This window comes from Trichosurus vulpecula, chromosome 9, assembly GCF_011100635.1.
Source record: "Trichosurus vulpecula isolate mTriVul1 chromosome 9, mTriVul1.pri, whole genome shotgun sequence".
NCBI classification, from domain to species: Eukaryota; Metazoa; Chordata; class Mammalia; order Diprotodontia; family Phalangeridae; genus Trichosurus; species Trichosurus vulpecula.
This window is the reverse complement of record NC_050581.1, coordinates 56729841-56742595: the sequence shown is the minus strand read 5'-3', so window position 1 is coordinate 56742595 and position 12755 is coordinate 56729841. Positions and strand designations below refer to the sequence as shown.

Below are 12755 nucleotides of genomic sequence, written 5' to 3'. Positions count from 1 at the left end.
ACTAAAAGAGGGCATAGGGCATGGTGTCCTAATGGCTTTGTTCCTGTGAAAACTGTCTCTGCTTTTCAGATACTTTCAGTTAATGAAGAGGGACAGAAGAGATGTGAAGAGCACACAAATCAGCTTGGCCGCCCCATTAGGCAAGTGTTTGGGTGGATTGCTATTTTCCCTTGACAATAAGAACCAACCATATCTCCAGAAGGCATCATGAGGCCTATTTTTCTCTATCTTTTCTCTTCTATCCCATTCTCTTCCTTTCCATAATCAAACACAGAGCTTTTTTAGACTGTTTCCTCTGTCTGTAGGTCACTTTGGTAGATCTAAGGGGAGACTATAGGGGAATCACCGTGTATTGTTGAGGTATGGTTGTTTAGGACTTTAGCCAGCTCTACCCTGCCTACTTAGGGCTGAGATGGAGGGGAGCCTTAGTGTAATGGGTGATTCTTTGGTGTCCTTGGTTCAGTTCCTGGACGTGCCTCGTGGATCTGGAAGGGCTGAATATGCGGCACCTCTGGCGACCTGGAGTGAAGGCCCTGTTGCGGATGATTGAAGTGGTTGAGGACAATTATCCAGAGACATTGGGGCGTCTGCTCATCGTGCGTGCTCCCCGTGTTTTCCCTGTGCTGTGGACATTGGTGAGTGGAACACAAGAAATAGGTCCCATGTGGTCTCGGGCGAGTCTCTCCAGATTTTATCTTTATGAAGGAAAGGGATACCTTTGGGGATTTTTTCCCATGAGCTTTCTGCTAGTTTGCCTTCTTTCCTCTGATGTAAGAGGTATATGTGATGATGATGATGATGATGATAATCACAACAGTATTTATAGAGTACTTTATGGTTTGCAAAATGCTTTTCATAGATCTTTTTATTGGAGTCCCATAGCAACCCTGTGAGGTAGGCGCTATTTTATTCCTGATTTACACATAGGAAATTAGTCTGAGTGAACTCAAGTGACTTGCCCAAGGTCACATAGTTACTAAATGTCTGAGGTAATCAGTCAGTCAGTCAACTAGCATTTATTAAGTACTTACTATGTGCCAGGCACTGTGCTAAGCATTGGGGATACAAAGGGGCAAAAAACGGGCCCTTGCTCTCAAGTAGCTCAGTCTAATGGGGAGACACCATGCAAACAACTATGTACAAACAAGATATCAACATTATAAATTGGAGATAATCACCTGAAGGAAGACACTAGCATGAAGGGAAATTGGGAGAGACTTCTTGCAGAAGATGATTCAAACTCAGATCTTCCTGACTCCAAATGTAGCCCTCTATCTACTCTGCCATTTGCCGCCTCAATAGAGCAAATGAGGAAGAAACTCTGAGATGGGTCCGAAGTGCTTCTGGACACCAGGCTCTAGTACGAATGCTGGTGATTTGTTGTTTTGTTAATTATCTACGCTTGTGAAAGTGGAAAGATGTTAATAATGCAGGTTAAATTTAGAAGTATGTTCTGTGGGCATCCCTGCCCCCCTCCCCGGCCTCCAGAGAGCTGGTTGTTAAACATTTACCAGTACACCACTGAATGTACCTACCAGTGAGGACACTCTCTGGGGTAGAGATGTGACAATTTCAAGTATCCTGACAAAGATCAGAGGGTTGGAAAACAAAACCACATTGCAGTCTACCATTTTTTAGCAATGGTGTGCTGGGGGGTAGATGTTGGGAGGCAGTGACCGGTTCTCCTTTTTAATCCTCAACTCTGTTCATACTTAGTATAAAAGTAGGGCACAGCCAGCTGTTAGAGCTAGCATCAGCTCCGGATCTAGCAGGGATAATGCCTTAGGGAAGGCAATGTGAAACAATGGTACCAGAAGGGTGGTGGACTTGGAGGCTGAGATCTTGAATTCAAATCCTGGCTCTTCTACTTCTTACCTGTGTGGCCATGGGCACGTCACTTTGGTCCTCAGTTATATGAGGCAGGGTTGGACAAGATGGTGGCTCTAAATCTGTAATTCTCTCCTCTTTGGAAGTGATGCAAAACCCTGGAAGTGTGGAAAGCCTCCACTCTCTTCTCCTCCATTACTTTTCAGGTGAGCCCCTTTATCAATGAGAACACCAGGCAGAAATTCCTCATCTACAGTGGCAGCAACTACCAGGGCCCTGGAGGACTTGTAGATTATCTGAATAAAGATGTGATTCCTGACTTTCTAGGAGGAGAATGTTTGGTGAGAGTGGTCTTAGCATTGCTGGACTGTGGTCCTTATGAGGGGGGGTAGCATTTGGGAATATAGCCTTTTGAGGATTGTTTCCTGGTTGCAAGATTTAATCCTAGAGTTGTAGGACTGGGGTTTGGAGGGCTGCTAGGAGGGATGAGGAAGTGGGGCGGGGTTCCCTCAAGCCTGTTAGAAACAGAGTGGTGTGGCATGCCTGTCCTCTCTCTTCCAGGGTGTTTCCACCTCCCCAGGTAGAATAAGATGGCTGAATTCTAGTCCTTGAAGAAAGGGTTGTAGGGACCCAAGATACTTGTGGTCACTCTGAACCTGAAAACTGAACTACCTTTAGGGTTGCTTTCAATGAGCATCCTAAGGGTATAGAAACAGGTCCTAATGGAATTTGAGAGTGATCTGGAAGCAGTACAAAGGACCCTGTTTGTTGGGTAGTAGTGAGGGCAGGAGGGTCATAGGGGAGAAGGGCATATAGCCCAGGACACAGGGCATGCTCTGAGAAGTGCTTTATGGGTAAGAAGGGGGCACTGAGTGCTGACACTGCTGAACTTGGTCTTTGGCTTTCAGTGCAGTGTCCCTGAAGGGGGCATCATCCCAAAGGCCCTCTATCATATTGAAGAGGATCAAGAAAATGCGGATAGGGTCCAACTGTGGACTGAAACTGTCTACCAGTCTGCAAGTGTGTTCCAAGGAGCCCCCCATGAGGTACTTGCTTCTTTTCTTTGGTCTGGTGGACCTGATCAAAAGACTCAGTAAGATATACTCAGGGGGTGCTGGAACCAGCTCTAACTGGCTTAAGAGAGCCAGTTGTTAAATTTTTGATGTGAGCATTTACATCTTGGCAATCTACAAACTCTGCAAATCAGGGCTTGATTTATCGTTTTGTTGATTGTCTATACTTATGAAAGTGGAAAAATGTTAATAATGCAGGTTAAATTTAAAAGTATGTTCTGTGTGCATCTCCCCCCCCCACGCCCCAGTACATCACTGGATGTACCTACTTCCTTGGGGAGTCAGAAAGGTTGGGCCATTCCATCTCAAACTGCTCCTCTTCTGGGTGGGGGAGGAGAAGATGAAGCTTTTCTTGTCCAGCTCCTTATTCCTGACCTATTTTATGTCTAGATAGCAGTGGAGATTCGGGAGGGTGAGTCAGTGATCACCTGGGACTTTGACATTCTGAGGGGAGATGTGGTATTCAACCTCTTTCACTCCAAGCAAGCACCTGAACCAAGAGCCAGGGAGCCCAGGGCTGGGAGCAGTGTGCAGCTCATTGACCAAAGCTGGGTCCTGGGAGTGGATTACAGCCGTGTGGAGTCTCCCCTGGTCTGCCGGGAAGGCGAGAGCATTCAGGTAAGATAGCCTTCTACTGTAACAGCCAAATAACTCGGGAGCAGCTATAGCTCTTGGGAACTCTGGAAATTGGCTCACTGCGATCCAAATCCTTCCAGGTCCTGAAATACTTTCTAAGCTACGGCTCCCTTGATTAAAGTGGCTTATGTGTGGATGTCAACCTACCCCTGGGAGCTAGGGGCAGCAGCTGGGATCATACTTCTTTTCACTGATTTCAAGTAGATGAAAGGTGTCTAGTTCCATTTTTCAATTTGTTGAGATCTCATCCTCCCAGTGTTAAGTGGAGAAAATTATTGGCTGCCTAGACTTGCTGCCAGAACCTCACTTTGGTCCTTCCTCTCTGGCTTTGCCCCAGACAGTGTGATACCTTCCTGTGCTTCTCAGGGCTCCATTTCATTTGGTAAATAACAAACAGCCTTGAGTGCTTATGTGTCTACATGTTGTATATGGTGTATAAAAGAAGAATTAAGTATGATGGGAAATCACAGAGGTTTTTAGGAACTGTCAACATACCCTTGGGATCCATAAATCTATCAATAGGCATTAATGAAGCATCTGTTATGTGCCAGGTACTGTGCTAGGCACTGGAGGGGATGCAGAGACAAAAAGGAGATAGGCCTTGTCTTCAAAGAGCTTATGTTTTACTGGGATGATACAATATGTTCGCAGTCTGTTTTTGTTGTTGTTGCTGGTCCTTTGTTCTCAAAGGGGACCAATGACATCATGAGGGTGGTGTTGCGACTTTTGAGGGAATTGGATTTAAGTGAGGCAGAGCTCTGCAAAGTCCTGTTCACAGTCCAGTTACGAAGGTAAAACCATTACACATACAAGCAACTAGGGGGCACTGGATTTGAAGCTAGAAGACTTGGGTTCAAATTCCTGGTTCTGCCACTTAGTAACTGTGCGACCTTGGACAGGTGTCTTCACCCTTCCAGGCCTTGGTTTTCTCATCTGTAAGACGGGGCTAGGCTAGATCTTCTTCTAGGTCTCTTCCAGCTTTACATCTGTTATCCCAATTAAGAGAACAATTAAGTGCAGAAGTGTGTGGTAGTGACCACAGGAGCTTAGAGAATTGAGAGCTAGAGTAGTTGACAAAAGGTGGTAAAACTTGAACTGGGACTTAAACCACACATAGGATTTGGACAGAATGAGATAAAGAAAGAGCATTCCTGGGTGAGAGAAGAGGAGGATCCCGGGCATGGAGTCAGAAATGAGCAGAGCCTATTTAGAAGGCCTTGGGGAGACTGCAGTGGTGTAGGTTACTGCGGGCAGGGTGGAACCAGAGTTTCCAGGAAAGCCTGGAAACATGATCACAGGAATTTGTACTTGAGGTGAGATACTAGAGGGAAGCGTTGTAGAGTCTTGAGCAAGGGAGTGAGACACTAGAAGTGATATTTTAAGATGATTAATTTGGAATTAATTAATTAATTGTTATTGCTCAGTTGTGTCTTACTGTTAGTGATCCCATGGACGATAGCATGCCAGGCTCTTCTATCCTCCACTGTCTCTCAAACTCTGTCCAAGCTTGTGTTCATGGCTTCCATTGCACTATCTCTCCATGTCATCCTACGCTGTCCCCTTTTCCTTTTGCCTTCAAGCTTTCCCAAAAACAGGGTCTTTTCCAATGAGTCCCATTTGCTCATTAAGCTTCAGTATTTGACCTCCCAGTAAATAGTCTGAATACTGGATTAATTAAGATGATTAATTTGGGATGGTTTGTGTAGGGTGGGTCAGAATAGGGAGTCTAGAGGCAAGGAGACCAAGGTAGGAAGCAATTGTAGTAACCAAAGGGGTATGACGAGCAAAGGATGACGCTGGAAGGCATTCATTCTAAAAGATGAAATGACACAATGACGTGACTGGATAAAGGAAGGAAGAATGCATCAAATATGACTCCCAGCTCTTCAGTCTAAGAAGCTGATAGAAATGGATTAGGTGGGAAGAGCAGCCATTTGGTTGTTGGGAATTGGAGGGAACAGGAGAAGCTGGCTTTAGGGCTTGTTGGGTCTGAGATGAAGGTAGAACATCTAAATGGAGATGCCTCAGAGAAAGGTGGTAAATAGATGAGGGGACAGAGCAGGAAGATGTGTCTTTGGAAGTTATCAGTGTAAAAATAGGTGAGTGAGCTCTCCTCGGGGTAGGAAGACAAAAAAGAAAGAAGGGTCAAGGACAGAGCTTTGGGTTGAAGGAGGATCCAGCTGTTGTTAGCCGACTAGTCACATCCTACTCATCATGACCCCATTTGGGATTTTCTTAGCAAAGATACTGGAGGGGTTCACCATTTCCTTCTCTAGTTCATTTTACAGATGAGGAAACTGAGGCAAATGGGGTAAAGTGACCTGCCCAAGGTCACACAACTAGTAAGTATCTGAGGTTGGATTTGAACTCAGATCCTCCTGACTCCAGGGCCAGCACCCTGCAGCACCTAGCGGTCTAGAAGGAGGATCCAGCACACATGAACAAAGGAACCATCAGAAGAGCAGGAAAGGGCAGAATCACAGAAGCCAAGAAAGGAAAGATTTTTCAGGAGTGGGCAGTGAGTTATATCAAATGCAGATCAATGGATGATAGTGAAGACTGATCAATATGCCACTGGAGGTGGGCTGAAAGGACACAGCAGGAGGAAAAAGCTGTGCTGAGTTGGCTGGAGATGCTATGTTCAGAATGCCCCAGAATCTTCTCTAGTAGTACGGTTGATAGTTCTGTGGTACTCTTCAGCCCCAGAAATAACTTTGCTATTTTCTTTGGTTTGTAGTATTCTAGTGGTGATGTCTCAGGGCTAAATTGGAGCATATATTTGCCAAATGTTTAAAACCCTTAGGTACCTGGTACCTTATTTCTTTTAAACTTCAGGCTAATTTTTAAAGGTAGTCTTCAGAATCCAGAACATGTAAGTTAACCCCAAGGCTTTTCAGTTTAGCTCATGGTTATATAGCACCTTATGATTTACAAAGCATTTTCTTAATAACAACCCTGTGAGGTGGGTAGTGCCTGTATTATCGCCATTTTATAGATGGGGAAATTGAGGCTCAGACTTCTCCCATGGTCAAACAGCTAGAAAGTGTCAGAGCTAGGATTCAAGTGGAGGGCTTCAATCTTTTAGAAACTGCTTGTTTTGGCTTTCGGGAAATCTCAACTACCCCTAAGCATCAGTCCATTCACAAGCATTTATTAAGCACCTTATATGTGCCAGGTATTACGCTAGGTTGTGGAGATGGTACAATGACAAAAATGAGGCATCTACCGGGGTGGGGAACCTGCAGCCTTGAGGCCACATGTGGCCCTCTAGGTCCTCAGGCGTGACCCTTTGACTGAGTGCAAACTTCACAGAACAAATCTCCTTAATAAAAGGATTTGTTTTGTAAAACTTGGACTCAGTCAAAAGGCCACACCCGAGGATGCAGAAGGCCACATGTGGCCTTAAGGCTGCAGGTTTCCCATCCCTGATAGACCCTTTCCTCAGGGAACTTATATTAGCTGGTAGGAAACAATAAATTCACATAAGATTGATACAAAATAAGTACAAAGCTACTTTGGTGATAGTGAGGCACTAAAAACGGAGAGAATTAGAATAGACCTCTTGAAGGACTTGGGCTGAGCCTTGAATGGAAGTTATGTGTTCCGAGAGGTGGAGGTGATGAAGAGGCAAAGAGGATTCTACCCACATGGTGCAGACAGGCTGTGTGAAGGCCTGGAGATGGGATGTTGTGCGTGGGGAATCCCAAGTAAAAACAGCAAGTTTGACTGCAGTGTGGAGCATGTAAGGAGAGCAACATGCCTGGAAAGGTGAGTTGGACAGACCCTGAGGGGCTCTAAATGCCAAACAATAGAGAGTGCATTTTAGGATCATAGATCTAGGTGGCCCAGAGGCCATCTAGAGTGAGCAATGTCTCTGTTTTACAGAGGACCTTAAATGGCTTGTCTAAGGTTGCATAGGTAGGGACATCAAGCACAGTCTTCTGTCCTTTTCCACTTATACCTTGCCCTAGTGGTGGGGGAGAGCTCCTAGAAATTCACGATCAGGGGAATAGCATGGTCAGACCTGTGCTTTGGGGGTAGCAGTTTGGTAACTCTATGGAGGGGCTGAGTGGAGAGGAACCTAGCTGAGACACCTCTCTCTCTATTTCAGGGCTCCCACGTGACTCGTTGGCCAGGCTTCTACCTGCTTCAGTGGAAGATGGCCACTCCTTTAGCCTGTGCAGCCAGCAGCCTCCCTCGAGTGGATGATGCCCCCACATCTGTGCAGAGCCCTGGTCACAAGTGTAAACTCCTGTACTACTATGAGGTCCTTGCATCTGTAGACTTCAGGTAGGAACCATGGGATGGGGTTATCTGGGAAGGGAAGGCATTTAGCTGAGGAAGACAAAGTTGATTAGGATCATCACCATAATAAATCACATTCAAAAACTGCTTCAGGTTTATTAAGTGCTTTACACTCATTATCTTATTTGATCCCCACAAGAGCCCTATGTGATAGGTACCATTATCATTCCCATTTCATAGAGGGACAAATTGAGGCTTGGAGATATTTAATGACTTTCACAAGGTTATACTGTTAGTAAGTGTCATATAGCTAGTAAGTGTTTGAGGCCCAAACTGAGGTCTCTCTGCCTCCAAGTCTATCACTCTATCCACTATGCCCTAAGGTCTCACAAGTTGCTGCCTTATATAAATTGATAAGCCCCTACCTGAAGTCAGGACATTTTTTTTTAAAAAAAGGTTTTGATGAAGAGGTTAGAAAAATGCTTACCAATGACTGGCAGATAGACATGGTGGTCATGTTCTGAGTTTTATGACCAGAGATGATGGCTCTAGGGAAAAGAAGGTGTATCAGGAAATCGAAGAGAGGCTTCCCGCTTACCCTGCAAGCATTGTGAACCTTTTTATGTGTGGAGGAACGTATCTGGAGCCATTGAGAGGGAGGGAGAGGAGGGGGGGAAGGGAGGGAGAGAGAGAGAGAGAGAGAGAGAGAGAGAGAGAGAGAGAGAGAGAGAGAAGAGAGAGAGGGGACCACTCAGCAGGGCAATTTTGGCAAAATTCAACAATTATTTCTTCAAAACATTTCTTCAGTGCCTACTATGTGCAAGGCACTGTGCTTTGGGAACATTGAAGCTACAAAGAAAGAAAAGCAACATACTCCCTGCCCTTGAGTAGCATTATAATTTATTAGGGAGAGAAAGGATATGTAAACAGATAAGCATAATTTTTTAAAAGATGGAGTGTGATGGGAACAAAAGAGAGATCCAGACAGAATTCTAGAAAACTTTCAGTATGGAGAAAACACTTTGAATTGGAGGGAAGCAAGGAAAGCTTCATGGAGCAGGTGACAATTGGGCTGAGGCTAGAAGGAAGAGAAGAATCTCAGTAGGCAGAGATAAGGAAGGAGTACATCCCCTGGCGGCAATGGAGAATGTAACTTTCGTGTATACGCAAAGGCAGGAGATAGCCTGACAAGGCTGAGAACTATCTAGTCCTCATTTTGTCTGGGCTGTTAGAGTACATAAAGGAAAGTGATATGGAATAAAGATGGGGAGGTAGGTTGGAGTCAGATTGTAAAAGACCTTCATAACTAAGCTAAGGATTTTGTGTTCTTTCCTGTTGGCACTGGGGAGCCAGCTGAAGGTTGTTGAATAGGGGAGTGGCATAGCTAGACCTTCATTAGGACGATTATTTTTGCAGCTATGTGAAGGGTGTATGTTTGGGGGAACAGACTAAAGACAGGAAACCAATTGAAATGCTATTGTTATAACCCAGGCAAAGGGTGATGAGGCACTAGGCCAGAGTGGCTGAGCAGAGACAGGGGGATGGATATGAGAGAGGTGGTGAAAGTAGAATTGACTGCATTTGGCACCTGATTCGATTTGGGGGATGAGGGAGAGAAGGCAAATAGGATCCTCAGATTATGAGTCAGAATTAAATTTACTTCAAGGAGTATTTATTAAATACCTAATATTGCCAGGTGCAGTGCTATGTGTGGAAACTAAAGAGACACAAAACAAAACTGTCCCTGTCCTCAAATAGTTTACATTCAGCTTGAGGAATGGTAATGCCATAAACAGAACTGGTAAATTGGGAGTTGATGCAGGTTTAGAAGTAAGGTGGAAGCTCAGTTTAGGATATAGGAGCATAAATTTAGAACTGGAAGGGATCTCAGAAGAAAAGTCAAGTCAAGTCAAGAAGCATTAATTAAGCCTTTATTGTGTGCCAGGCATTGTGCTTGGAGTCTGTTCCCTTCACTTTACAGATGAGGAGATAGAGTTCCAGAGAAGTCAAGTGACTTGTCCGTGGTCACTAAGATAAATAGAAGAGTCAAGATTTGAACCCAGGTCCTCTGAATTCAAGTTATGTGTTCTTTTCACTGAGTTGGAAGTACTAGGTAGAACATATCAGTGGAAAGATCCATCAGTTAGGTGAAATGTGAGGAGGAGATATGAGTCAGGAGATTCGAGACTAGAGCTCAGGGGAGAAATGGGGACTTCCTTGCCCCCTTCTTGATAGGTTCTGGGCTTGATTCTTCTTTATCCTCTTCCCCTTCTCCCCCCATAGGTATAGGTAATGTTTTAGTGCTATGCATGAAAGGATACAAACTTCACTGCCTTCTTTTTTGTTTATTTTTTTAACTTTTTAAATTAACGAGCATTTATTATCTCTCCCTCCCACTTCCATCCCTAACTGAAAAAGAAAAAAGAAAATCAAAACTCCTACAAAAGATGTACTTGTCAAACAAACAAAAATTCCCACATTGGCCATGTCTAAAACCATGTCTCACTCTGTGTATTCACTACTTCTTTGCCTTCTAAATTGGTAGAGACTACCTTAAAACAAACCCCAGCAAAAACATTTCCCCCTGAACAATCAGTCTTTCAATCCTTAATAAACACAAAGATCTCTCCTAAAGAAAAAAATTAATGTTTTAAAAATGTCTTCCACGAAGACTTTGGGGAAAATGATCCATTGAGGAACATCCATAGCACTGTTTAAAGGCTGGTCCTAATACCATTCTTCTAGCTTTGCTGATGCTCTATAAAGAAAACCCCCAGAGGGAGCTTCTGAGACAGGCACTCCCCCTCTAGGGATGTTACCTGTACCCATTAACTTTAGTATGGAACGCCCTGGGATTAGAAAGGATGGGAGGTTTCAGGAGACCTCTGTGGAGAATTCCTTCTGCATGAATGATTTGCAGGGTCACAGGGTAGTTATGAGTTGTTTTAATGGGGCAGTCAGTGTTCTGCAGCTTGTGTATAGATTGTACTCCTTGCTTGTATTTTCTGGTCTAGTAGTCTAGAATCTAAAATCATCTCTCTGATTCTTTATTGCTTTCTTAGCAATATGAGTCTCCCAGTATCTGTTCTCATTATTTTCATTTGCTTTTCCCCTTGATACTTGGTATGGGGACTATTATGGTTCTCAGCCATGTTAAAGATGTTCTGGAGCCTCTTTTCTAACAATAACGTTTTTCCCTCTACTGGCATGCCTTTGTTCATTCAGCAAGCATTTACTTGCACACCTACTAGGTGCCAGACACTGTGCTAGGTGCTGGGGCACTAGGAAAAAACGAAAGAATGCCTGTCTTGAAGGAGTTGACACAGTGAGGAAGAGTATGAACACAGAAAAGTAAAAAATGTATGCCATAATGTGCCAAGTAATCACTGGCAACTGAAGGGAACAGGAAGGACTTCCTGTGGGAGGTGACATGTAAGCTGAGCTTTTATGGAAGCTGGGAATTCTTCCAGGTGGAGGTGAAAAGGAAGTGCGTCCCAGGCATGGGGGTATAACTCATTCAAAGGCACAGAGATAGGAGATGTCTTGGGCACTGGGGCCACATGACCATGAAGATGTAATGAGTAGCTCTGGGCTCTTCCTTCCCAGGGGATCCATGTCCAGTCTGGAGTCCTGTACCAGTGGTTTCTCACAGCTCAGTGCCACTACAACTTCTTCCAACCAGTCCCAGAGTGGCTCCCTCATCTCCAGATAGCCGGGTCTGAGCCATGTTGGGGATCCTGCTGTACTCCGGCACCTGGAAGTGTCCAGAGCCAGAAATCCTGCCTAAGCTGAGGGCCGAGACCATAAGGACTGGTGGCCTGAGTTCAGAGGCTGCCAGGGTTGGTGGCTCTCTGGAGTCTACCATGATAATCAGCTTCTATTTTGGTTTTATAGTAGGTGCATCTGAGTTTGTGGCAGATGCCTCATTAACAAGCTATAATTCTAACTTAGTCATTTTCAATGAGCCCCTTCTAGTCTCCACTACTCCCCACCCACATACCCCCCAAATCTGGACCTGTGATTTCATCAAAGTTGGGAGCTCCTGGTATGGAGACTTGCTCCACTGATGCATTGGAGGCATTGAGAAGTTAGGTAACTTGCCATGAACACACACCTAGTATGTGTCAGAGACAGGACTTCAACACAGGTTTTCCTGACTATAAGGCTGGCATTCTCTCTCCACTACCCCATGCTACTTCTCATTCCCATGTGTGTACTATTATATCCCAAAGTTAATGGCCATTTCCCTAGGCCTAGCCTTCCAGTAGCAAGTTTGGGATCAGCTCTGTGAAGATGAGTCTAAACAATGCTAGATCTGATGGGGTATTATCCTTTGTATTAAGGATGACACTTGGGAGGCCAGGTTTTGTTTGGAAAGTAGGAGTTCTTATCTTTTCTAAAATAAAACCAAATGGTCTTGGACTCCCAAACCAAAATATGGTGCCAGCTCTGATCTGATCCCAGAGCAGGCTCTAGAGCTGATCTGGTCTTCTGAGGGTCCCTAAGAGATAATTTCTGAACCAGAGAGAAATCATCTCCTTCTTCTATGAGGTGCCAGAAGAATGATCTCACCAAATTCACTCCTTTATCAATCCATATTCTGCCTTGGCTTCACAGGGTGAGTAGGGATGAGGATAAGGTTGGAGAGAATATAGTATTTACTTAGCCATTAGGACTTATTCACAGGAAGATAAGTGTTTCCTCTATAGCCGTAGCCTTAACTGAGCCCTTTCCAAGTGGTGGGATATGTAACCATCGGAACTGAACAGACTGCAAATATATCCACCTCAATGTAGGAACTGCATTTCGGGGCATGGAGCACGAGGACTTCCACACTAATTCAAAACCTGGAGAAGAGGGGGAACTGTCTGTCCTTCCTAGAGCATCCTTTCTCCCACCTGTCCTGCACAGAGCCGGGCTGCCCAGTGATCCCTGGGCAACGATGAGTACCTGTTGGCTCTTCTCTTTCCTTCT

General features: G+C 44.7%; 1 protein-coding gene across 1 annotated transcript in view; it reads left to right on the top strand.

Moving 5' to 3' along the window:
- The window catches only part of SEC14L5 (SEC14 like lipid binding 5), a 75953-nt gene extending 63953 nt beyond the window's left edge, over positions 1-12000 (top strand). The window contains exons 9-15 of the mRNA XM_036739216.1: positions 70-140; positions 464-635; positions 2034-2168; positions 2736-2873; positions 3291-3518; positions 7648-7826; positions 11388-12000. Coding sequence (XP_036595111.1) covers positions 70-140; positions 464-635; positions 2034-2168; positions 2736-2873; positions 3291-3518; positions 7648-7826; positions 11388-11493 — 1029 coding nt within the window. The 3' untranslated portion in view covers positions 11494-12000. The remainder of the gene's footprint in view (positions 1-69; positions 141-463; positions 636-2033; positions 2169-2735; positions 2874-3290; positions 3519-7647; positions 7827-11387) is intronic.
- Positions 12001-12755: the final 755 nt, after the last annotated feature.